This window comes from Squalius cephalus (genome assembly GCF_949319135.1).
Source record: "Squalius cephalus genome assembly, chromosome: 5".
In the NCBI taxonomy this organism is placed as follows: domain Eukaryota; kingdom Metazoa; phylum Chordata; class Actinopteri; order Cypriniformes; family Leuciscidae; genus Squalius; species Squalius cephalus.
In genome coordinates this window covers 24,693,598-24,721,036 of record NC_137126.1, presented here as the reverse complement: position 1 = coordinate 24,721,036, position 27,439 = coordinate 24,693,598, and the positions used below count along the sequence as shown (strand labels likewise).

At 35.7% G+C, this 27,439-nt stretch overlaps 2 protein-coding genes across 7 annotated transcripts; one reads left to right on the top strand and one right to left on the bottom strand.

The window, feature by feature from the left end:
* Positions 1–1,621: 1,621 nt before the first annotated feature.
* On the bottom strand, positions 1,622–3,575 carry cxcl20 (chemokine (C-X-C motif) ligand 20). Its single transcript, XM_079870994.1, has 4 exons — positions 3,448–3,575; positions 2,617–2,743; positions 2,336–2,476; positions 1,622–2,244 (listed from the first exon to the last, which is right to left on the bottom strand). The coding sequence occupies exons 1-4, from the start codon at positions 3,512–3,514 to the stop codon at positions 2,172–2,174; spliced, it is 408 nt and encodes a 135-aa protein (XP_079727120.1). The 5' UTR covers positions 3,515–3,575; the 3' UTR covers positions 1,622–2,171.
* Positions 3,576–9,908: 6,333 nt separating this feature from the next.
* On the top strand, positions 9,909–27,232 carry rufy3 (RUN and FYVE domain containing 3). 6 transcript variants are annotated; one of them, XM_079871991.1, is made up of 19 exons: positions 11,859–13,750; positions 16,592–16,651; positions 18,103–18,276; positions 18,623–18,740; positions 18,816–18,917; positions 19,016–19,139; positions 19,289–19,353; positions 19,452–19,517; positions 19,627–19,696; positions 20,275–20,367; positions 20,598–20,681; positions 20,818–20,985; positions 21,484–21,581; positions 24,569–24,688; positions 25,272–25,395; positions 25,492–25,568; positions 25,662–25,686; positions 25,776–25,853; positions 26,473–27,232. In XM_079871991.1, the coding sequence occupies exons 1-19, from the start codon at positions 13,573–13,575 to the stop codon at positions 26,614–26,616; spliced, it is 1,968 nt and encodes a 655-aa protein (XP_079728117.1). In that variant the 5' UTR covers positions 11,859–13,572; the 3' UTR covers positions 26,617–27,232. The 6 variants fall into 6 exon arrangements, with proteins under 6 accessions (XP_079728116.1, XP_079728119.1, XP_079728117.1 ...); XM_079871990.1 differs by lacking the exons at positions 11,859–13,750; positions 16,592–16,651 and adding an exon at positions 9,909–10,411; XM_079871992.1 differs by lacking the exon at positions 16,592–16,651.
* The last annotated feature ends 207 nt before the right edge of the window (positions 27,233–27,439 follow it).

The following is a 27,439-nucleotide window of genomic DNA, read 5'->3' as shown; positions in this document are numbered from 1 at the left end:
TGCAGGTAGGCTAGTTCCTCCATATGACAGTTATCTGAGAGGGTTTATTCACTGTCCAGTGCAATGGAAACAAATGGACATTACAAAGTCTTATACTTTCTTTCCTTTGGAAAGTTAGAGAATGTCCACTTACTGCACATATTTCAGCCACCACTTTCTTGGGAACAGATACAAGTGTTGGTGTATTATGTAAAAGTGCACAAAAGAGGAAAACACAATGTCATTACAATGAACTACACTCGGGAAAATGTGATCAATAACTCATGGCAAAATATTTTTACATTAATATAAGTTTATCAGTTTTCACTTTCACAAGTCAAAGCAATTCATCATTACTTTTAATGCGACCTTCATTTAATGCAGCAATATTTGTACAATTATTTTACAGTGTAGGCTACTAAGATCTTTTCTTTTTTTCAGCCTTTTTCTTGGTTGCTTTTATAAACAGACAACCATTTATTTAACAGTGCCTTTTATAGAAGAGAAGAGACTATAATATAACTAAAAATTACCATTAGGCTGTGTAGAATATTTTTGTACTTCACTTTTATTTGTTCCCATGTTCTAGTGTGGTGACTCTGACATTACAATGAACAAAGTAGCCTAATTATGCAATTATTAAAATACAAAAAAGGCTAATAAGTGATAAAAACATCTAACATGGCCACTTCTAACAGATTTAAATTGTCTGCTACTTTTTGCCAGCCCTCTCTCCTGGCTTTTGCAGACTTTGAGGTGTTCCCTGGCGTTTTGATTAAACATTAAAATTCCGAATAAACTTCGACTATCTTGCTCTGTTGAGGAGAAAAACTGTGCGCGCTCTTTGGCCACGCTGAACAGCCAATAGCAGCGTTGCTGATCAATGTTTCTACGATCGATACATATCCCCTTTTAAGCCAGCGCATGAACGCGCAGTTATCTCAGATAACTCAATCCAGCGATACTAATCATAAACAACAGGTGAGTTCGAAGAACCCAATTAGCCGGATCATGATTAGCACGATGATATCATCTTGGATGTGTCATTTGATCTCGGATGTAATAAGCAACGTACGAAGAACGAGCCCCAGTACTGTAAAAATAGGGGTACAAGGAGGAGGAAGAACAAAAAAAAAATTGCAAAGAGCAAAGCAGAGTAGTAATTTCTGATTAATTTTGAGCTTCTTTGATAGAACATTTTTCGTTCATCAAAAGACAATGACGGAAAAATATGAAATTTGTTTTGAGATTTGAGAAAATGTACTTTTCCCTGAGAACTATATGTTTTGAACAATGTGTTTTCTATTTTTTGGTGTATTGTTTACTGACTGCTTGATAGAGTATATCATTTTGATCACTTTGTTTAGGATTTGAGAGCAGTGTTTGATTTTGAACACAAGTAAAACTGTTTTGAGGCGAACGTTTCATTTTGCAAGAGGAGTTAGAGGTTTTGTAAATAGTGCTTGAAGATGAGGTTTTGTGTTTAATGTTTTCAGAAAATGGAGCAAGGTTTCAGAAATTGTGTTTTAGAAATTGAGAAAAACTGTAAGTGTCCCAGAGTAAACAAACCAAAGGCAAGGAACCCAAACTCTTTAAAGTGTCATAAATAGAAAAAACATTGTGAGAAACCAGGCTCAGTCAAAGTGTTCAATTCACAAATTCTTTATTTTTCATTATGAAGTGTGATTCATTATAGAGCACGAGCATGACAAAATCTGCACTGCATTGTTGTAATGAATATTGTCAGTTAATTGAAATCTGTATTAATAGTGTGCAACAGAGTAGATTGCAAAACACTTTATACTGTAGACAAATATTTCATATAGTTACTGAGAGACTGAACAATCAAAGTCCACTGTGATTAATCCTTATTTCATCAAAACATATTAATTGTTTCATAGTAATACTCTTAAGAAAACATAACATCAAATTATCATTAGAATTATTTTTATTTCATGCTTATATCACACCTCTGGATCAGAAAGGTTTGTATAAAATGTATTAATAAAACAAAGTGAATAGAGTAATAATTTTGGACACAAGCTATCCAATACTTTATCCAAAACAGTGTTGGTGGTCATAATTTCTTAGAGATCAAAACATTTACTGCCATCAATCAAAATTAGCCTGTATCATTATAGTTTCATCACAGAAATATTGTAAATCACAAAACAGAAAGAAAAATAATTCCACTAGTCATCCTTGTCATCAGACTTCAAATTCTTCCCCTTTCTTCCTCTGTTCTTTTGCTTTTTGTTTTGTATCCTAGGAATGATGGCACAATGTCACAGAATTTAATTCTATAGTACATAATACAAAACATAATTAGTTGTTATGCAGAAGGTGTATCTCTTACCCTTTGCCCTCCAGTAATCTCCGTCCTTGCTTCTCATATGGATTCAAACACACCTTCAATCTATCTTCCTTCCCTTTTCCTTTTCCTTTACCTTTACCTTTTCCTTTTCCTTTTCCTTTTCCTTTTCCAGTGAGAGTCAGTCTAAGTTAAACAGCAGGAGGAAAAATCAGAAACAAATCATTTTAGAGGACATGCATTGCAATGTTCATTAATTATATTGCAAAAATGAATCTAGGAGAAATAATGATTTATAAACATTACAGGAGTCAAAGCATACTTACATAATCTCAGTCTTTGAGCAGGAGGCACTTGGTAGGAAGAATGCAACTGCATGAATGTATCCAGGCTTCACTGATTTCAGCAGTCTGCCTCTGCATAAACATCGCTGTGAAAGCCCCGCTTCATGTCCTATATATTTAACAACAGTAATGCTAAGTTTAAGGGTTAATGAACACATTGTTGCAGAAGACAATTGTTCTCACTGTAGTCACTAGAAAATCAACCTCAATGCCAAAACACACACACACGCACGCACGCACGCACATTAAGAGACATTTATTATGATGCATATTGCATATGCTTGACAGAAACATTTTACAATAACTTACTTTCATCAATAACATCAACAAATATGATTATGTTTTTATTTCCATTGCTACTTAATTCTGATTGCAAAATCACTGCATTCTGCAAAATATTTCTGTATAATGACTGATAAACTGATCACACTGCAGGGTTTATTTTTTCAATAAGGACAGACAGATTATCCATTACAGTACATTTAATGCTTAGAAATTTCATACTTTGATTCATACATGGTCATATACTTTCAATAATGAAACATGAACTCCTGACCTTTTAATTTTTTGTATTTTATAATATTAATAATTTGGGTTTTGACCTCAAACTGAAATTTTTGTTTTTGGAACAATTATTAGCTTTTTAAAAAAGATTATTAAATATAATGGAAAACTCTAAAGGCATTTTTATTATAAATAATTATTTTTTACACTTGTTAACAATATAAAGGGTTAAAGGGTAAAGTAAACGGCTTTAGTAATTGATCTGTGTGTATGTGATGCAAGTGGAATAAAAGACAGAAATCAGCTTACCTGCGGAGTGTGTAAGACTCACTCCAAGCAGCAGAGCGCACAACAGTGTGAGAACGACCTGGTTCATGATTCACTTCATAGGCAGCTACAGAGAAATGTTTCTTTTTCTTGTACGGACCTTCCCTTGTAAAGCACAGACTTACTTTCATTTTCCAATCTTCCAATGAAATGCCCTCACCAACACAATCTTCATGCTTAGGGATAAAGTTGCCTGGACAGAGAAGAATAGCCCCTTGTTTTGACATTTGAAAATCTGTGGTTTCTGCATTTTTGAGTCTCTGAAGACTCAAATATTATTATTATAAATTTTTATCTCTTCTTGTTTAAGGATAAGGAATTTTTCCTTTTCATTTCTTCTTTTTTTAAAATCATTCTATTTATTATTGAGTGTTGTATTAACAAGGTCTTCTTGGTACTAGTCAAACATTAATGTTCACAGCCCTCAAATGAATGACAAAAACTTGAACTTAGCATATGTTTGGTCATGTATTTTGTAATGTTTGCCTTTTGATAGGAGGCTGTATTTCCTTTCTTTCAATACAGGAAATAAAAAACTATGTTGAATTAAACTTGAATATGGAGGAAATATGTAATGATTAAGATTGGATTAAATACACTGAAGATGATTTTTCTCTGTTTTGATTGACATGTCCAAATGTTTTTAGTAAGATGTGATATTATTAATGGTGTTTACAGACAATGATCAAATCATGTGGCATGTTATGGAAAGATTTGATATTATTTTTCTAAGCGATAAGACTTTTCACCAGGTAGATGCTATACAAAAAAAAAAAAAAAAAAAAAAAAGAACTCCCGCACACTATCAGTAGCCTACTTGCAAATGAGTAACAAAATGTCATTAGCGACGTTTCGGTCTCACGACCCTCATCAGTCATCACCAGATAATAAAACAGGCAATTTGGAATGGAATGTAAAAGTGGAATGTAAAAGGTGTCCTTTCTTTTCATCCGATTTTTGGATGTCATTTATTCATCATTATTAGTTTAAACAGTGTGACTGTGTATCTAATACTTCAGCCAGACTGTTATTACATCCAGAGATATTACATAGCCTACGTTATGTGTGTCACAGACATACCAGGCTCTCCCTCCATTCACACTCATGCTCTCGACCAACACGATCTCATGAAAGTGCGTATCTATAGCACGAATGATAATTTCTCGTATCATTTATACGCCAAAAAGAGTTTTTGCGTTCAAGTGATACGCACTGTAAACCCCTTGGGTATAGGATTAGGGGTGAGGAGTGCGTGCGTATTACACGCCATAAAGTGCGTATCATATGCACGCGAAAACTGCGTATCATATGTAGCCTACGCAAAAACTCATTTTGGCGTAGGCCTATTTATGATACGACAAATATCATTCGTGCAATAGATACGCACTTTCATGAGATCGCAGACTACTGATCACCTGCACAGCTTGCCATAACTTATCTGAAAAAGACTCATACGTACATCTACTCTTGTGTTTACCATCCGTAATAGTTAGCCTACCTGTTGCCTGTTGTTCTCAATGCTGTGCTGTTCATCCAAATAACATCTTGTTCAATAAACTGTTTTGGGTTCACTAGCCTATAACATCCTCCTGTGGCTATAAAAATGTGATGTCTAGTTTGGTCCTGTGTTTGGACCAGAGGAATTATTGGTAACCAATAACAGAATACATTTGTAGTCCTAATTGTAGCCTACAGTAAAATGATACTTTATTTTCTGTATTCATTAAATCTCTGAAAGCTAATGGAATAGCAAAATCTGGTCAATGCGAAACAAATCGTAAAGAACAACAAACAAAAACAAAACAAATCCTAATTTCAGAGATTTGAGGAAGTCGAAGGTTTCCTACATCTCAAAAGAACGTCACAGTCAAGATATGCTGCTGATTTCATTTGTGGCCTCCTTGTTTTCGTTTTCGTTTCTGTTTTTGACTTCATGGAGAAGATAAGAGCAAATTCAGTTCAGTCCTCCCTGTGCCAAGGTCATTGAGAGGCTAAAAACTGAACTGAACTTGCATTGGTCAGAGCTCTTCTGAGGTGGCTTACCATCAGGCAGTGTCATTGAACTAAGCAAACAAGCCAACAAACATAACCCAGGAATCAAAGACAAGGGAACAAAACATCTGAGCATATATAGGATCACAGTGCAGGTAATACAGGATTGCAGTAATGATGTTGCAGTCTATGGGGGGGTCAGAAAGCCCTCGGATTTCATCACAAATATTTGAATTTGTGTTCTGAAGATGAATTAAGGTCTTACAGATTTGGAACGGCATGAGAGTGAGTAATTAATGACAGAATTTTCATTTTTGGGTGAACTAACCCTTTAAGTTTAGGCTACATGAAGACTGAGGAAGCGAAAGAGTGTCAGCAGAACGGAGAAAACGTGATGGATTAGACAAGAGATCACACAGATAAGATGGTCCCATATAATTCTTTGTATGTTAAAATGAGAATTTTTAAATAAATTCTAGCATTCTAGAATTCTACTTCATGTGTTCACGTGGAGAGGTAAGGGTGAGCACACGAGCAGCAGAGTTTTGAATATGAAGCCTATTTAAACTTATGTAATAATGTATTTGAAGGCCTCTAGAATTACTATGTTGAAGGAATAACTGCAATAAAAAGCATCTTTAAAGGCAACACAGATCTTAAATTTTCTCTAAACTGAAGCACGGACTACCTGCATAATGCAAATGCAACAAATTTAACAAAATGCAAATCCAAAGATTATGGAGAAAAATAAAAAACCCAAATGAAGAAACAGGGAGAAAATATAATAATCAAAATATTATTTTTTCATTCATTTGTTCTATTTTTTCTTTACAACATGGGCAGATGTACAATGAATTCCTTGAAAATATATGTATAGCCTCATAACAAACGAAGCCATGTTCTATTACACAAAAGATGTAGCAAATATTGAGATCTATTTAGAAGTTACTATAGAAGACTTTAGCTAACGAACCTGACAGGATAAGAAACCAAAACACTGCTGATGGCGCTCTCTAGTGGTACATTTACACATTTGTAAACATTACAGTTTTTTTTCAATTGCTAACACACAATTTTGCAAACTAGGCTGGTTTTATCAAAATACTTAACACAATTCACAAAACCACACACCCAAACTGCAAAATTCCTAATATATCCTGCATAATGAAGCACTGCAACCAAAACTACATATAGCATTATCAAAATCAAATTTTTGCACGAAATGGCACAAACTTCATTCATATTACCAGATTTTTGTCTAACCAACTACACACTGTTGGGCATAATGAAAAGCACTCTCATCTTTAGTATGCTTTTCCATACTACTAAAATAGTTAGTAAATTCTTCAGATTGTTCACATGCACAGAAATATTTGCAGATAGGCCTACACACACATGCTGTTAAAAACTTTTTTTTTTTTTCAACAAACAAGTCAGTGCAACACAGCAGATATATTTACATTGGACTGAACAAAAATATAAACTGAAAAAGATTGAAGTGTTAACAATGAACCATTGAGGTGTTTGGTCAGGTACACATGTATCGGCCAATTAGCTCATAGTGTCATTTTGAATGGCAGTGTTTTGAAAAGGCAAACATGTGACTTTATGTCAGATTGTTGTGTCTTATGCAGAGAACTGTGTACAGTGCATTTAAAAAGGGCCATTTTGAATTGCAAAATGTGTGTAAAGCAGAAATGTGTTAAGACTTTTGGAGACTTGAGAAGAGGTTTTGCTCTCTGTGTGTCAGTTTTAATAATTGTGCATGTCATTTTAGTGTGTTAGCAATTGAAAAAAACTGTAACTATAAAGTTATAGTTTTGTCCTTGTAATTATTATTTTAACGTTAATGGAAAGTATTTTCCTCCCATTTATTCCCTACTACTTTTCTGTATGTTTTCATCATGTTTTTTTTTTTTTTTTTTTTTTTTCAGGGTTTCCAAGACTAGGGTTCCTGATGGAACTGAACAGGGTTCATGAGTTTAATGAAAATCATAAAAATGTCAAATTAAAATATATATATTTTTTAAATAAAAACAATCAAAATAAAACTCTTAATAATTTATCTGCATGCTATGTGACCATTAACTAACATAATACAACAGTAAACTTAATTTTATTAGTAGTTATTATTATTATTGACTTAATTTTATTATTGACCTAACTTATTAACTTAAAATCTCAAGGAATAGGCTACTTCAAGTAAATATATTAGATCAAAGAGGTTACAGTTTTTTTCAGTCGCTAACAAGCGTTTGTCCAGCCAGTGTTCACATTTTCAAAACTCTAAACACAATTAGCACAGCATCGGTCTTTTGTGGCCATACCATTCACACATTTCTTGTCGTTTTCACACAATATGCAGTCAGTGAATACATTTCCATAATGCTTAAATTTTCTTAACAGACAATCTATACCTCCCAACAAAATTATGGATTGTTTTTGTAGTATTTACAAATGTTAACACACAACATCCCACAATAGCAAAAACAATATTCCAAACCTTAGATACAGTATGGACTGCATATATTTACTGTATTTACCATTTACATGAAACTTTTACCATTCTTGTAAATTTCATGATTTTAGCAAAATGTAATTTTGATTGCTAGCAAAATGTGTTGCTTTTGAACAATGTCATGAAGAAACAAGCTTTTCGAGTCCATATGCATCTTCCTGGAGTAATGATGCTGAAAATTCAGCTTTTCATCACAGGAATAAATTACATTTTACACAATTTGTTACATGAGATACATATTTTTAAACAGAAATCAGTTATTTCAAATTGTACTAATATTTTACAATATGAAAGTTTATAAAAACCTCTGCTTCTGCAATGATATCAGTTCAAAAACAATATATCAGTGAGAGAGTCAAGGAGCTACAACGATAATATGTCCAGGTATAGTGTACTGTATATTCAATTCAATGTCCAGTTCTATAAGCTTTGCACTTTGCAAGTAGGTAACCTACACAGTACAGTATAGTATACAGTAATGACATGATTTACATAATCTTTGTTTTGAGAATTATGGTATTGGAGGCCAACCAGGCCCCTCATGAATTCATATACATAGATGAGGCAGGATTCAAATGTAACGACCTGAACAAAATGTAATGTGGAGGTGGAAGGTTAACTGTATGACCATCAGCCACATGATCAGATGTCCCTCCTTGAAGCCATGGATGCTGGCTCCAAGGGTGGATCCGACATACCAAGCAGTTTTATCCCAGGTGCATCGCCTTGGATGATATCAGATGTGATCTTGATGAAAACATGTGGCCTAACCCTGAAGATCGCAGAGATTAGATACAGTAATTTTATGGGATTTTTTTGCTGTTGTTTTTTTGTTCACAATGCTCTTGTGTGTTTAATGGATATTTTGTTCACTGTAAGCAATACTGTAAAACTTTTTCTGTTCTATCAAACCGTGTTTCTACTGTACCTCCTGTAGTAAACAGTAAAGGAATAAAAACTGATTTGCTTTTTACTGGAATGCTTATGAATGTGACTGTACTGTACATGTGGACATACAGTTCCCAACCAAGAAATTTAGTGTAAAACGGTGGATTGCACGTTTTGCATGCAAATACCTGTAAAACTGAAACATAAAAGTCTATGCAGTTTTTGTAATGTCAACAATAGCCAGGATTTTGAAACCTGGTGTACTTTGATTGAGTGCATGTACCTTGTGAAGTGAAAACAAGTGTTATTCTTTGACAGAATTATTTCATTTTGAGTCAGATTTCCAGTGTTTTGGTAAAGTTAGTGTGTGCGCAGAGAAACATGTTTTCTGTTTTGAAATGAAGAGTTAGTATATATTTAACAAAATGTGTTTTTGAGAAGACAATTAACCATTTGGCCAATTGTGTTTTGTAGGTGTGAGTCTGTGTTAAGAGTTTAGAAAAAGTATCTGAAGTATGGGTAAGCGCTTGTTAGCGATTGAAAAAAACTGTAATACAAAAAAAGTGAATCCCTGCATTGCATGTAAATATTAAATGATGTGAATTTGTACATTTTAATGTGTAAAAAGACAAAATACTTCCAAAGAAGAAGTAGGCTAATACATGGTTAAATGACTCACTGAATGATCATTAAATAATACTAATTAATGTGTTTGTCAGGAGTTGATTATATATGCAATGTTGCAATGTTGAGAAAACTTTTCTTAAAAGTGAAATGATTTTTGTAAAAACAGTGATCAAATGCTGCATGGGTCTCAGTTTTCAGTAGACCTACTCATGACTAGTGGCTGGTCTGTATGTGCAATTCCACAAACCTGGAATTATACAAACATTGTATAGCCTTGTTATTTTTTGCTTATAGGATAAGGTAAAAATTAAAAAAGAAGTAGAAGGGAGAATAAATGTATTATGAATGATGTACATGTGAGGACATGTGTGAAGTTATTTATCGTCCCGCTATATTGAGGTCAAAGTGTACTGATGCTGCTGCTGTTCCTTTAAATGCTCTCGCCCAGCTGATCTTCTACGTCATGCCATATGACCAACATTTTTTATTTATTTTTTGTTTGGCTGAAAATTTAGAAACAATACGGCTAAAAGATGCCGAGTCGTAATATATAACTATCCTAAAACAGTCTTGGGAAAACGCGAGTTTGCTTCACACGAAGGCTGAATGGGATGACGCATAGTGGTCACATGAATTTTGAACTGAAGATGGCGGACCAGAGCTCAGGAGCATCGGAGCAGCACAGCGCGGAAGTTTCCGAAACTTTAGTGTCATCTAATGAATTTCTCAAACCCCACATGAAGGACACCGATGGACATGCAGTCAACAGTCCAGAGGAGTCGCTTTCTCCAGCCTCGGTGATTTACTTTAAGGAAGCGCTAACTTATAACTCAAGTATACAGTTTACACAGACGAGCACTTCTCTTCCTTCACCAGTGCGATATGAATTCCAGATTGAGAAGACTAACAAGAAAACAAGAAGTGAGTATATCATATGATCGTCTGCATTATGGGTTTATTTAATAGAATGCGATGGTGTCTGCTTCACTTGAACATCCGGCAATATTTGACAGGCTAAGCCTTATGTTTCAATGTCAACAACACCGTACAATGACAGCCACTGCAGCGTTTATGCAAGCTTGCATTTTGCTGTTCAGTTTCAGACTGTGTCTTTCTTAGAATGGTCGTTTTTCTTGAATTTCTGACTTCTAATTCATCAGCAATAAATAATACACCGATTTCACAAACTGTCATCAGCTCGCATGGAAACAACAGCTGTTTTATGGATGTAGATGAATATCATCTGCACTACAGTCTTAAAGGGATAGTTCACACAAAAATGTCATGTAGCCTACTCACTCTTAGTAAGTTATTCCAAACCTGTATGAAATTCTTTCTTCAACTGTTTGGTTACTGACATTCTTCAAAATATCTTCTTTTGTGTTCAGCAGAAGAAAGAAATTCATACAGGTTTGGAGCAACTTGTGGATGAGTTAATGATGAGAGAATTTTCATTTTTGGGTGAACTCTCCCTTTATTGTCCTCAAACAATACACAGTTCAGATAAACTCTTAATCTTTGAGGTCATGTTCATGATGAGAACTGCATTTTTAGGTTTAGTCTGGCGGTTGTAATTGTCAGATAGTTGTTTATCAATTGCTAGTGATCAGCATTGAATGTGCATGTGATGCTCAAAACTGTTGTCTGCGTAATTCGTAACTTGGTTTTCTGTGTTTTTAAATTAGTCTATGCTTTTGCAGTAAAACATTGATTTTTTTTAATCCTCTGTGGTATAGGCTAGTGGCCATTACACTGGACTGGTCTTTTAAATGCCATTTTTAATAATTAATGTTGTGTGATATCACATCCAATCACCAATAATTCTGTTCTTTTTATATCATTGCCCACATCCAAAGATGCATGCTGCAAAAAGCAACATGAGTATGTCAACAGATTAGGGTATCTGAATACATAGAAATCATGAAATCATATGCAAACAATTCTTGGAGGATATAATGCATCTGCTGAGATTTTGTGTGCAACCAGTTAACAGTTCGCTGTCCTATAAATCTACTATAGCTGACATATTTGAGAAGCTGAAAAATAGTAAATGCTAGGGTATTGTGAGCCAAGAAGTTGTTGTTGGTTTTATGGTTAAATTGTACTTGTTAAACAATAACTGAGTAAATATAATTTTCACAGTTTTTATTAGTACATCACAGGTCAAATAACATGTGAAGCAGAATTACAGCACTGGAGAATGTAGCATGTGTCAGGGTTGTGCTATGCAAATGTGCTATTTTGGAGTGCAGCTTTCTAGAAATGCATAAAGATTGGAAATACAGTATATTCTTGTTTTGTGGAAGAAGTGGAAATGAAAACTAAATATATATTGTTTTTCTTAAATCAGACCAATGTAGCCCATTGTCTCTTTTTTGTTTATTGCAATTTGTGAATTAATGCAATGCAGTATTATGGTTCATTTTCTGTAATGATTTATCTCACTAAGATTGAGATAAACTGATTCAGTATTGCATCACTGAATGATGACATTACTCACAGGTGAAAATGAATTTGGTATTTTCATTTACATGCCTAGTTTTAGAGATACAAACTACGATACACATGTTTGGGGTCGGTAAGGTTTTTTGTAAATGTTTTTTTTTTTGTAAGAATTCTCTTATGCTCACCAAGGCTGCATTGATAAAATCATATTATAAAGTCATATTGTGTAATATCATTACAATTTAAAGTAACTGATTTGTGAATATATTTCGAAAAAGTCCTTTTTACTCCTCCTGTGATGGCAAAAGTTGAATTTTCAGCATCACTAATCCAGTCTTCAGTGTCACATGATCCTTCAGAAATCATTCTGATATGGTGATTTGTTGCTCAAGAAACATTTCTTATATTATTACCAATGTTGAAAACTGTTCTGCTGCTTAATATTTTTGTGGAAACCATGATAGAGTTTTTCTGTATCATGTAGCCTATAGATAGTCTTTTCATATATAGATTAGAAAGTTCAGTCAGTACTTCTGTAACACTGTTACCTCTGATTCATTTTTGCGTCCTTGCTGAATAAATGTATTCATTTCTTTAAAATAATTAAAATAGTTCAAATTGAACGGTAGTGTATTTCCGTACCCAATATGTGTTACACAATATGTGTTATAAATGGATCGGTTTCCTGCTTGAGTGCTTTTCTTTTGTAAATAATTAATGAGGTTAATAGATCACTTCTAATATTCAAACCCAACTTTACATGACTTTGCAAATGAGTTTTTCAAAGGCATTTTTTTCAAAGGCCTACCGTGTCATATTAATTTCTATATTTCTACAACACCGTCCCAAATGGTCAGCAAAAATAGTCACACATATCACGCATTGTGTCTGTAGAATTTTAGCTACTTGTTTGTTTCATACACAGTTTAATTTTACACTAAGTGCCATCTTGCTCCTCCTAAAGATGTTGTTCAGTAAACAGCAGCTTTATCAGCAGTGTTCTGGTTCTCAATCAGTAGGGCTTCCATACTTCTCTTGTTCAGCATTTGGATCATTGGCAACAGCTCCTCCCCCCCATCTGACAGGCCTCTCGGGAACTGTGCCCCCTCCACCATCTGCTCACGTGACTCCCACAATTCTCCTCAGCATCACGGCGGCCATATTGGTTAACACCCTCCCATTTGCAGCACGTGCAGCCAATCCGGTGAATGCAAGCAGCTGGGCTGTAAGGGAGAGAGAGAGAGAGAGAGAGAGAGATCTCTGATTGTTGCTCCACTGAGGCTCATACAGCATCTCAATCCCCTGGCTGTGCTGAGCCAGAGAGCACTGAAGCCTTTATTCACACGGAGGATTTTAGCAGTCGCTGCTCATTCGCACGACGAGGCCGTTGAGCCCCAGAAGAATAGCATCCTTTCGGTCAGGTTTGGCGTGGACTGCTGGTTGATTTTTATTTTTTCTTCCCCCTTCTTTGTTTTCCTTGTCTCTTTTTTCCATCCTCCTTTGTCCTGGAGAAGACTCTTACTTGGACTGGATTTTTTAAAAGAAGTCATTATTTCTATTCCCCTGCACCTGACTCTTTGCTGACGGCCGCCATCGTAAGTGTTGTTGTCGTCGCAGCAGCGATCAGCTGAGTCACCATGTCTGATCTGACTCCCCAGAGCGATGCCCCCACCCCCACTACCGACAAGATCACACAGGCTGCCCGAGAGACCATCTACCTATGCAACTTCCGCGTGTCGGTGGATGGGGAATGGCTGTGCCTGCGTGAGCTCAACGACATCTCGCTCACGCCTGATCCCGAGCCTGCTCATGAAGGTAGGCGCGCACAGCATCACTAGGCCTCCGTTGCTCTTATCGTACTGGGCGGTGCTGGCCCAACCTTCCACCATCATGCTCTCAGCGTTCCCGCAGGCCTGCCTGGAAATGTAGTTTTTATGGAGCACAAGTGGTTGTGAAGGTTTGTTTCCCACTGAATGATCTGAATGATGCTATTCATATGTTGTCCAATTAAATTGTCACGTCGAACAAATTAAGCATGTGCATCACACTGTTGGGAAAATCCACCAGAATGAAAGTCCCTCCAATGAAATAATAAAAATAAATCAGTTTTTGACACACTGTAACTCCATTTAGAGACTATTATTAAGATATTTGGAGATTCTTGATCATATATTTTGAAATGACTATAAAGGCCTGTTCACACCAAAAATGATGACTATAAAGATAACTTTTAAGGCTAATTATATTAGCATACATGCATATGAACTGTAACATTCTGTTCTTAGAGTTTTAAGAGCTTCTCGAGCTCTTTAAAGTCAGGATTCTGATTGGCTGTCCGTGTTTTTTATTGTTCATCAGCTGGAAAAAATAGTTCTGAAAGTGATTCTAATGATGTTGTGGTTATCAATAAAGCTGTGCTATGGACTTCCCTATTCTCAGAATTAGAACGATTATTAAAATGTTATAGTTATAGTTATCGTCCTTGGTGTGACTTAATATAGTTTGATGACCCCCCCCCCCCCCCATTTTTGTTGTTTTTAATAAAAATAAAATACATTTTACAAAATTGCTTTCCATTTGTTTTTGATTTATTCACTTTTGTAAAGAAAAAAATATAATGCACTAGCCTATATAGGTTGTTTGGTTTTTTTTTTAGAATAGTGTTGACTTGTAGTCAGAGCTCACAATTGTTTTGCTAATCCAGTGCATTGCTGGAGAGCCACGGCTTACTGTGCCAAAGGTTAAAAGAGGACATCAGGAAACACAGTCATGTGGACACAATTTTGTTGCCTTGGAAACGTGCCGAGATTCCTACTCAATCAAATGTCTTATAGGGATTAGGGCAGTAGAGACCAGAATCTACAACAGTTATCTCAGTCTAATGTGTTTTCTGTGCACTGAGTGAGGAGGAATCAGGTATGTAGCAAGACTAGGATAAGTCTGTTTACAGATTTGTCTAGTAGTTGTTTATTGGTCATACATTTCCAAGAATTGCATCACCTTTGCACTGTGTGACTTATTTGTCTCCTCACTATCACATTGTATTAAACATATGGCATAAAAAAAATTATTTTGACTTTGACTTTAGGTCAGTTTCCAGAGCCAGATGAAGTCAAGACAGTAACTTTTCTTCATAGATGTTTTATAACAAATGTTCTCTTCAATTAATCCATTGTGAAAATCAGTAAACATTAGTTAGTTGCCATTTTCCCCTTGGTCTGTTTCACTGCTTGCAGACATTCTTTGTAATGCACTGCTCTGCCTCATTAAGTGTCATTTGATTTGTGTCTTTTTTTTTTCTTCTTCACTTTTTCCCCTACAGCTAAGTGACAAAGAAGATCTTAAAGGGATAGTTCATCCAAAATGAAATTTCTGTCATCATTTACTCACCCTCATGTTGTTCCTAATCTGTATGACTTACTTTTTTCTGTGGAACATAAAAGTTAAAAAAATGTTAGTAACGAGATAGTTTTGCTTACCATTAACTTTATGGAGAGAAAAAAAGACAATTTCTCCAAATATCTTGTATTATGTCCCAAAAAAGAAAGAAAGTCACACAGGTTGGGAGTGACATGAAGGTGAATAAATGAATGACATATTTTTTCCTTTTTTTATGAACTATTCATTTAAAGTGATAATGAAACCTTAAAGGGATAGTTCACTTTGAAATTAAATTTTGGTATGTTTTAGCTTACCTCAAGGGCATCCAAGATGTAGGTGTCTTTTTTTCCGCAGTAGTTTCAATTTTGATATATTTTGATATGACAAGAACAACAAACCGTTCTTGTCTGTCAGTCATATAATGCAGGTCTATGGTCACCACCTCAAAGAGCATGCACAGAGATCACAATTCAGATCACTTGGACGTGGCTGTGTACAAGAGTTAAAAAACAATATAAATACTGTTCGTTTTCTCACACAAACCGCTCGTTTCGTGTCTTAGGCCATCAATGTGTACTTACGATGGGGAATTGTTTAATTTGGACGATGGGGAATTGTTTTAATTTGGACTCTGTGCATGCTCTTTGAGACAGTGACCACAGACCTGCATTAAATGACTGACAGACAAGAACGGTTTGACCTAAAAATATCAAAATTGAAACTACAGCGGAAAAAAAGACACCTACATCTTGGATGCCCTTGAGGTAAGCTAAAACATACCAAAATTTAATTTCAAAGTGAACTATCCCTTTAAGGATATGATTTCTAGTGCTGTGGATAAAGATGAAATATTACATTATTTCCTCTGAGGCCTTCTGACAAACAAATGGATTTAGATAAGATGCAATGAGTCTTCCAGGGCAAGAAGAGCTTTATTTGAGCCCCTTTGTCTAGTGTAGCCAAATGACTTCATAGTAACTGTCTTCCAATCCAGAATTGCTGACATATTATAGTGGCTCTTAATGACCATCAACACTCTGCTTGCTATTATTAGTCTCTGTTATAGTGTTTCTGAAGTTATTCACTAGGAATATATTTGCTCTAATGTATGACAGTGAGAATAGAGAGAGAGAGAGAGCTTGGCTCTGTAGATAAGACTCTACAACCAAACATCCTACAACATGACGTGTCTCTTGTTGCTTTGTTTTACTCCCATGATGTGCATGACCCAATCCTTTTCTGCTTTTTTTCTGTTTTCCATTGCCTTTTGCAAAGACTCATGGGAGGATTTCACAGATTTGGTGGAGCAAATGCAAATGCTTGATGAGTTTAAAGGTGCGTATGGTGGCATCACTCTCCCCAGTCCACCTCATCCCTGCCTCAGGCACCATCCTAAAACCACAGCAGGCGTGGCCGCGCCGCCCTGTCTTTACCGAACCAGCCTCCCTGAACAGCACATTCGCACCACAGCTTCCGAAGCTTTACCTTCTTCATGTTCTTTTGTTGTTTTCTTTATCTGTATCTTTTTCAATGTCTTATCTCCCTTCCTGTTTTTTGGTTTGATGTTTCCGTCAATAGCTTTGTGTCTGTGACTTTTTTTATTGCTAGCTATCTTTGTAGCTAGCAGAATATCTGGCTACCCATTTGGCTGGAATACTCTCGTCTGGCCTGTTTCTTTGGCTGTCTCACTGCCCCACCCCATTCTCTGGCTGATTTGACTTTTTTATCGCATGGTTTTGCCAGCATTCATGCTAAATTTCTGTCTCTTTGGATTTTCTAAGCTCTTCAAAGCTTCTAAAAGACATTAAATGTTTATGATTCAGAGACTTCTTATATATCGATAAGAAAATCTCTGTCTTTACAGACAGACTTTGTTTGTTTTTTTTGTAGTTTGTATAACCTTTGGCTTGAGAAGCGATGGCTAGACTCACTCTTTCCTGTGTGACTGTGTGAAGCTACACCAAGAAGGTCTTTCATTCGTACCTGTTGAAAGCTGTCTGTTGGCTTTCCTGTTAGTTTCATGGCCTTTGAATGTCTTCGTTTTTGTCTTTGCATTAGCGATTCTGTACAATAATATCAAGGTCTTTGAACGTCATCATTTTTAACTTTGCATTAGGGAGTCAATGTGCTGTGAAAAATGACCCAATGAAAAGTAGCCTAATGAGTTTTTTTATTGTTTTGAGCTATGTAAATGCACTGAGATAATGACAAATTTGACTAAATGCCAAATTAGCTCATCTTGGCCCATTTATAAAGTCAACCCAAGCAATCTTTTTGTTTTATCAGTCTTTCTCTTTCCCATTGCTGTGCTCATAAAAAGGTCACTGCTATTTGCTAACAGACATAGATTGAGAGTCTTGATGATGAAATGATTGCATTACTGTGGGTGTGTTTTGGATCAGACAGGGTGAGGCTTGAGAACTGAAAATTGGTTAACTATAGTTTATGTAAGTTGTGATGCATTGTAAGGTTGGATGGATATTATTTTGAAAACAACTGCAAACAAAACGATAATTAGTTGTTTCAAGACGCTCTTTAATCTAAAAATTTTATTGCATGTTCATGTTGGAATGCAATCAGTCCGCATCTGATGCATTTCAAATGGCATCAACCAGAATTTTTGCCAGGTTTAGAGGAAACCACGTAGTCGTAGTCAATGGACAGTTCTCTAGTCCAAACTCTCATATACTGCTCTCATATCATGTTAAATACTGTGTGTAGGAGAAGTCACAGTGAGAGAATTGTATCATATCTAACATAATGTTTGAATTTCTGTTTTCCTCCAGATCCCAAAGACCCCATTGCCATCGAGAGGCTTAACCTGATGAACATGGCCAAGCTGAGCATCAAGGGCTTGATCGAGTCCGCACTGAACCTGGGCCGCACGCTTGACTCGGACTATGCCCCGCTGCAGCAGTTTTTTGTCGTCATGGAGCACTGCCTGAAACATGGACTTAAAAGTAAGCAGAAAAAATCCCAACCGTAATTCCACTGTCTGCAGCAGAGTAATCTCTGGTCATCATTTATGTCCTTTACGTAATAATAACATGATCATTTGTTCATTCATTTTGACAGTTACTGATTGCACAGTACTTTGATGTGTTGTGTATACCATTTATAATCCCGTAAGTACAGTGTACCAGTGGATTTTGTTTTGTAATGCTTAACCTTGACAGTTATTGTGCAACTACACCATGGTTGGGACATTTAATGTACAGTACAGTGAAACCAAGTCTTTAACAGGTTTATTTCTTTGTCTCAGTCTGTCTCCAGGTTTTCTTTTTCTAAAGGTCTCCTGTTTTTTAGGTAAGAAGACATTCCTTGGTCAAAATAAGTCTTTTTGGGGTCCTTTGGAGCTTGTAGAAAAGTTGACTCCAGAAGCTGGTGAGATCACAGCCAGTGTCAAAGACCTTCCTGGGCTCAAGTAAGAAAACATCTTCAACCTGAACGTGGTATTTTATTTTGTGTTTCGAAATCTGAAGTTGTTCTTTTATCTCAGAACCCCGCTAGGAAGAGGCAGAGCATGGCTTCGCCTGGCCTTGATGCAGAAGAAGCTCTCAGATTACATGAAGACCATCATCAACCGAAAAGACCTGCTCAGGTACAGTTCCTGCCTTTGGTCTTTAATATAAAAGCTGTAATTGTGGTCTTGCAATCCAGTTTTTTTCAACGTCTATTTGCTGTTGTTGCTTTCCTCAGCGAATTCTATGAGCCCAATGCTCTTATGATGGAGGAGGAAGGAGCCGTGATCGCTGGGCTGTTGGTGGGCCTGAATGTCATTGATGCTAACTTGTGTATGAAGGGAGAAGATTTAGACTCACAGGTTAGTTACTTTTTACTGAACACAAGCAATGGAGGGCAACAGATGATAGAACGACTTTGCTGTCAATGTTATTTTCTAAAGTGTGCTTGCCAAAAAGTTAATTTATTTGTTTTTACAGGGTAATAAGATCTCTTTTACTCTGTTTATAGGTTGGAGTCATAGACTTTTCCATGTATCTGAAAGATGGTGCGCACAGTAGCAAAAGCACAGAGGGGTAAGTCTAAGTTCAACTTCCTCAATGGAAGCTAGTTGTTTTAGTCTGACAGCTTTTGGACTCGTTGTGAAAAGTCTAAAGCTGCTCTTTGCTTGCAGCGATGGACAGATTACAGCTATTCTTGACCAGAAGAATTACGTGGAGGAACTGAACAGACATTTAAGGTGCAGTTGCTTTACCCAACATCAGCCTTGTGGGTTGAGATTGTAAGTAGCTGCTCATTTGGAAACCATTAGCAATCTCACATTGTCACTTGTAATTCCCCTTTCCCAGTGCGTCAGTGAATAATCTGCAAGCCAAAGTGGATGCGCTGGAAAAGTCCAACACAAAACTTACAGAGGAGGTGGGTTATAATTATAACTTAATGGATTACTGAAGTTTATGGGAAATACATGACCGATAAATGATTTAAATGAAATAGAACTGAATTCACACTACCGTTCAACAGTTTCTTATGCTCACCAAGGTTGCATTTATTTGATCAAAACAGTAAATAGTAAAAACAGTTACATTGTGAAATATTATTACAATTTAAAATAACTGTTTTAAAATGTATTTTATTCTTGTGATGGCAAGGCTGAATTCAGTTATTCCTCCTGTCTTCAGTGTACCATGATCCTTCAGAAATCATTCTAATACGCTGATTTGCTGCTCAAGAATTTTTCTTTAAAACAATTTCTCATTATTATCAGTGATGAAAACACTTGTGCTACTTAATAGTTTTGTGGAAACTTTGGTACATCGTTCAGGATTCTTTGATGAATAGAAAGTTCAAAAGAACTGTATTTGTTTGATATCTTTTGTGAAATTATAAATGTTTTACTGTCACTTTTGATCAATTTAATGTGTCCTTGCTGAATAAATGTATTACTTTCTTTAAAAATAAATAAATAAATTAAATAGAATGTTCTTGTTACTTAGCTTGCTGTCGCAAACAACAGGATCATCACTCTGCAGGAGGACCTGGAAAGAGTGAAGGAGGAAAGTTCTTACTTAGTGGAGTCTAGTCGCAAGGTGAACAACATTGTGTTGAACCCACAGTAATATCACTGAAGGACTCACTGTTAACAATCATTCAATCAAACAACAATGATTGACTGCATGTTACTCATTATTTAAAAGTAAACCACAAGCATACTTTTGTAAGCACATACTGAGTTCACAGTCTGCAGTCATAACACACTGTTTTGGTTTCGCTTTGCTTTGCTCTGTTCTCTGATATTTGACCTGTGTTCCTCCTGAAGGCACCAAGGGCAGATGGTACTGCAAACGGTCAAGTGCTCGGAGAAACTCGCAAACAGCTCAAAGAGGAAACTCAGCTCAGACTGGTGAGTAAAACATTAATGCCTGTGTGTGAGTTGCTCATCTTCACATTAATCTCTGATGTGGGTTCTTCAAAGAATCGAGTCAGAGTTATTTCGAGAAGTCTTAAGAGCCTCTGTGTGTGTGTGTGTGTGTGTGTAGGATGTGGAGAAGGAGCTTGAGGTGCAAATAGGGATGAAGCAGGAGATGGAGTTGTCCATGAAGATGCTAGAGAAGGACATCTGTGAAAAACATGACGCTTTGGTGGAGCTCAGACAGCAGCTAGATGAACTGCGTACACTCAACCATGAGCTCTCCGTTAAGTCACAGGTATGAGAGAAAAAAACTAAACAATTTACAGGTTTATCATGGGAGCACACTCTTAATTATTTATTTATATAGGCATACAAAAGCATTGTGTAAGCACCCATATTAATAGGTTAACCTATGGTGGAGTGACAACGAAGTGATTTGATTTGACACTGCCAATTTAAAGAAGAAAGTAGATGCACGGTGCCAAATCACATAGTGTGTCGAACTTGGCAGAAAACTTTTAAAAATGTACTAGTGTAATCGAAATATTTTTTTGCGATATATACTTTTTATGAAGCAACAAAATAATGGGGTAACTAACCATCCATTGTTTAAAAATGCAGGACTTTCTATTAATTTGTCTGAAATCCTTCTGCTGCTTCACGTGGCTTTTATGTGAGGAATTGTTAATAAGATTAAGAACATTACAACTGCATTAGTACTGCTTAAATCTAGTGTGGCAAAACTGCATTTATTTTTGATGTAGCATGTTATTGGTGTGTGTCTGGCCTGTAGAGCTCAGAGACCGGTGCAAAACAGAAGAGTGACATCATCAGCCGCTTGGAGGAGAAAACAAACCAGATGGGGAGCATTATTAAACAGCTGGAGAGCAGGTGAGAGAGTATAAGTACATCAGCACAGCATTTACACATGACATGGATACTGTAAAAACAAAGTCTAAGAGCACTAGTGAAAAGGCCTCTTGTTTCTAAAATCTTTTTCATTACAAATTATATTATTAGTATCATAATTGTAGTTCTAAGTAAAAATGCAAAGGAAGAACATCTGACTGTCTGTCCAAAGTCAAATGATCAATGCCACAATTTTTATAATTTGATCTATGACCTAAAAATAGAAATTAGATTTTGAATCCCAGATGTTATGCAGATAGAATACAGAATAATATGATTCAGTGATAATGCTTAATTGCTTTTACATTTGATTTATTGTTAATATAGTATGACTGAACATTAACTAAAGAACAATTTATATATTTAATATTTATGTACTGTATATATTTATAAATTAACATTAAAGGTGCCGTATGTAATATTGACAGCTAGTGGTTGAAATGGGTACTACAGTCCAAATTCAAAATATTGGAGAGGGTTATTTCTCCCGCCCGCTCCTCCTCAGACTTGACGCTCACGCGGGTTGCCAGTTTAAGGACATGCAACAGGAACGAGTGCAATTGACAATGGAAGGCAATGAGCCTAACACTGTAAGTTTGTGAGTTGATTTATCCGCGTTTTAATATGCCTTTTTTCATAGAGCTTTTTAGATGGATGGAGAGGCTTTTTAGTCTAGTATAATCTGCGATCTCTGACCCAGTTAGTTTTCTGGCTTCCATGGCTACAGTACTGGCAACCTGGGGTGTCGAAATACTATTGGGTAATTGGCAGTGGGCGGAATCACACAGACCAAAACAAAAACAGACATTCTGACATTTCAAAGTAGAATAATTGGCTGTAGCATTGTTTTTCTTAGACACTAGAATGTGAACTTGGCATGTTTCCTAAATATCTGCAAACATATGGTATTTTAATGCTATAGTGCAGTAAAACAAAATTACATATGCGGCACCTTTAATCTAAAGTATGCTTTAAAATGATTTGTAGTTAAAGTCCCCCTGTAATCTATCATTTTATCCCTTAAAACTCATCTTGATCACCAAAATGACATATTTAAACGTTTTTTTCCTCTTCATGCCTTAAAATAGCTTGAATGTAACTCTACACCCTTACTTCATTTAGTATACGCCTCCATTCACTTGTACCAGCTCAGAGATCCACTCGTTGACGTGATTGGTTACAAGGTAGTTTGTGACGTCAGAAACACCAGCAATTTCAAACTGCGTTTATGAGCGTCTTTGGTTCACTGCAGTTTTAAGTAGAAAATACTTGTTGACAATGACTTATGAATTTGCACATGGTTTGTCTTAAAGTATATTAAAAACACTTCATATACATATAAACAACATTAAAATCTTGATTTTCACCACAGGGGGACTTAAACAATATTAATCTAAAGTTAACACATTGAACCTTATTGTAAAGGGTTACAGTTTTTTATAGCAAATGAGAAATTAGATTTTGAATCATAGACTTTCAATGTGGATTTTTTGAATCCCACTGTTTATAACAATAATTTTCCAAGCATGGATTGTTCAGGGTGGGCAGATTTCAGATCGGTGATCAAACATTGTTTAAATATTTAGAGAAACATTGCTGCCTCCCACAGGTCGTCAACAGTCTGTTTCTAAAATATTTTCTGCTCTCTGTCTCTGTCTTCTCTTAATCCCTTCTTTGCTTTTACCTGTTCATTTGACATTTGTCTCATGCTCATTCTCTTGTGTTTCTACTCATTTTTCCTGAGCAGTGAGAACGACATGGCTAAACAGGCACGAAGCTTGAACACAGCTGCTGGAAAACTCCTTCAGAGGCAGCAATAAAACGATCGCAAACACCGGATAGTTTCCAAAAAAGCCTAAATTAAAGAAGAAAACAGAAAAAAAAAATCTGATCTTCAGTTTGATTTCGCATAACATAGATGATTAGGGTATTTATTTTATTACTGGGTGTCAGATCCATTGCCGTTATTTTGTCTTGGAACCGGACTGAAAACTACAGATCTTGCTTCTGCGTCAACCCTCATTTTTCAATATTGTATGCCTGATCCAGTGCTCCTGTCTTTAGTCTCCCTCTGTATGTTTTAACCGAAGTAAAATGCAGCTGTTTTGGCCAATCTTAGAACAAAGATGGCAAACGTTAAGTTTAAGCAATGGAAATGCATCTCTCTTATATCTCTACTTCTCAATACTGAAAAAAAAGAGGATAGCAGGACACTTCTCAAAGTTGGTGCATTATAAAAACCATAAAACACTTCAGTCCAGCACGGGGGAAACATTCCTAACAAAAACGTACAATCGTTTTATACTCTAGTCTATATGATAGTATGCAACACCATATTATTCGGTTAATTTTGGTTGATCTCTCAAAAATCTTGGACCTGAATATTTGACCCTACTTGCTTAAGTTTGATGATGTTGAGTGCTTTGGATGCCCAAGCTAAACAAATGAACTGAATATGTTTCTTTCAGGCATATTCAGGAGGTTATGTTAGCTTTTTTTTTTTTTTTGCAAGAAATGATGTTGAGTGCAAGATTGCGTGCCTGAATTATTTTACAGCTCATTGTAAACTTAATTGAAATCTGAATTTGATGCAGTGGTAGTTGATGCCAAATGTCAAAGCTTTGGAAAGATATTTGTGACACCAAGCTTTACAGATTCTGCAAAAAGTCTGGATGATGAAATCCACTAATTTGTGAACGGACTGAAGTGTATGTAGACATAATATAGATGTGAACTGTAGTACAAATATAGCTTAATAAAAAAAAAAAAATCAGACACTTGTCAGACTGCTTTGTCTTCTTGAGTATTTACAGTTTCTGCTCTAGTCACATGTTTCCTCCTGTCCTCTCTAGCTGTCTTTTAAGTTCCTCCCTCAGTTCTTTTTTTATGCTTTTATCATCTTCGTTTTTCCATGGCTTTTTAGTTAAGTTTTCATTTCACCTCATTAAGTTAATGTGGCCCAACTTCAGATGTAAGAAGGCAGAAAGAGAGCGGGACCTGGCGGATGAGGCCAATCGACTGTTCAAGCAGGAGTTTGGGGACAAGATTGCGAGTCTGCAGCAAGAGGTTGAGCAGTTACGACGGCAGAGGTACTGAGAATATGTTTTGTTTCAGTGGCTAATATCTAGAAAGCAAAAGATCTGGTTCGTTGTTAATTGATTCATTACGCATCATGAACTAATATTGAATAATAATGGTAATTTGTACATTTACAGTACTGTTCAAGAGTTTTGTGTTAGTCAGATTCAAAAATATTAAGCAGCACAACTGTTTTCAACATTGATAATACAAATAAATGTTTCTTGAGCAGCAAATCAGCATATTAGAATGATTTCTGAAGGATCATGTGACACTGAAGACTGCTTTGCCATCACAGGAATACATTACATTTTACAATATATTCAAGTAGAAAAGTATATAATAATCTTTTACAATATTACAGTTTTTACTGTATTTTGATTAAAAAATATGAATTTATTGCTAAACCAAATACAGTATAAATTTAATTCTAAATATACATTGTATTATCATTATTGTTATATACTGACTGAAGTACATAAGTTAGTTGTCGTTATGATTTTATCAGATGCCACGGCTAATGTTGTGGAAATTATAATCATCGTCTCACGAAAGCGTTATGTTAACAATACCTTGTCTTTCTTGGTGTGATAGATGGATTTTGGAACAAGAGCAAAAGAAATGGAGAGAGCATCCTGGAGGCCAAATTTCTGAAGCTCTGTTAGGAAAAACGCCTCCGCAGAGAGACATGAGGCAGCACGTGGATGACATCAGAAAGGCGAGACCTGCTTTCCACCTGTCATGCCATTCAGTTGCTTTCACTATATGTTGTGTGCTGTTCCCTGAAATTCAGAGTCTTTTTGTTTTTATATAGGAGTTAGAGTCTGTCAAAAAAGAAAATTATACATTGCGTACTGCACTTGAGGACAAGTCAAGTCTAAGTTCCAGTTTGTAAGTCTATCTTAAATGCAGAACCAGTTGCATAAAACTGAAATTATTTACTTCAATGTTATCAAAGTGAAACTAAAACCGTCTTTCTCTCAGGACACTGTCACATGAAGATGAACAGGTACAGATCAGTAATTACAGATCAGTAATTCTTCTATTATTATCTTCTTTTTTTTTTTTAAGTTCCCTGCAATTTCTCTTATTTGATAGGACCAGTCTCTTTATAAAGATGATGACCCTTCCATCTGCCCGATGTGTGAAAATCAAGACTCTCTGACTACACCCAAGGTACCAAAGCAATCCAACACTAAATTTTAATTTTAGCACGTCATTATTGAACTACACTTCCATTCAAATGTTTGGGGTCAGTACATTTTGTTTTAAAGAAATGAATACTTTTATTCAGCAAGGACACATTAAATTGATCAAAAGTGACAGAAAATACATTTGTTTAAAATAAATGCTGTTCTTTTGAATTAATTAATCAAAGACTCCTGAAAAAAATATCAGTTTTCACAGAAATATTAAGACGCACAACTGTTTTTAATATTGATTATTAGAATGATTTCTGAAGGATCATGTGACACTGAAGATTGTAGTAATGGCTTCTAAAAATTCAGCTTTACCATCACATGAATAAAACACATTTTAAAATAGAAAAGTTGTTTTAATAGTAATTCACAGTATTAGTTTTAACTGTATTTTTGTTCAAATAAATACTCATAAATGAAATTACACATACTTTTGTTCTATCTATCCATATTCCTGTTTTTTTCCCCCTCAATGACTAAAGCACAACATAATACATGTTGAGCACTGATTTTGCGATTACAGTACTGTTATCGTCAGTATTAGAACTATGGAATTGAACTGTTTTTCAAGTGGTGTATCTTTTGAACTGTTTCAGAGGCAATGCAAGAACTGCAGTGGCGTGTTCTGTGAGAACTGCATGGCTAATGAACTCCCCCTGCCCTCCTCCATCAACCCTGAGCACGTGTGTGACGTCTGCTACTCGCAGTTACTGCAGCAGTACGGGTCCTCCCCATCCTGAGGTCGAGCACCGACTGTCCTGTCAGTAGCTTTAACGGTTTATCAACGTAAATGGCGCTGTACATAAATTGCACATCACATTCTGGATCATCTATCAGTTTCGGGCATCTCAATTATACAACATATCAGTAATTATTTTTTTATTTTTTTTGCACACATTTGCCAAAAAGGGATGATTTTTACCAGCTCTTTGTTGGAAATGCTTTAAGAACGTATAATTCTTGCGGATGAGTGAAGCTGTCCACCAAGTGGATTTATGCAGTTCTTGTACTTGAATTGTTTCCATCAATTAATATTGCAAGTAAGTTGATACAATAACATAATATTGATGTCTTAATAAAAAAAAAAACCTGAATTAAGATGATCGATTGTAGACAGGATAGTATTTTCAGCTTTTTGAAAACTATGCACTGAAGAAGGCACATACATTAACATTTTAAACTCTTTGAGTCCAACGTTCATAAATTGTGAGAAAAGATACAGTTCAGACAAAACAGCATATTATGGAACACTACATTAAAATGTTATGAAATAAGGAGATAAAAGGTAGTTTTATGCCTGACATGTAATGTATTTTATTCTTATTAGCTATGCAATAAAATCTTATTATAATGTGGATTCTTCAGTCTAAGCCAATTTTATACATGACCAATATATAAATGCATGAACAAACATTTATGGCAGAATTAAATGTTGGTGGACTGGCTTGGTAAGCCTGGGATAAACAACTTTATATCTATATTTGAAGTGCATGAAAGATTTCACAAAGTTACAAGTACAACAACACTACAGAACAGTTTATTTTTTATTTTTAAACATTGGAC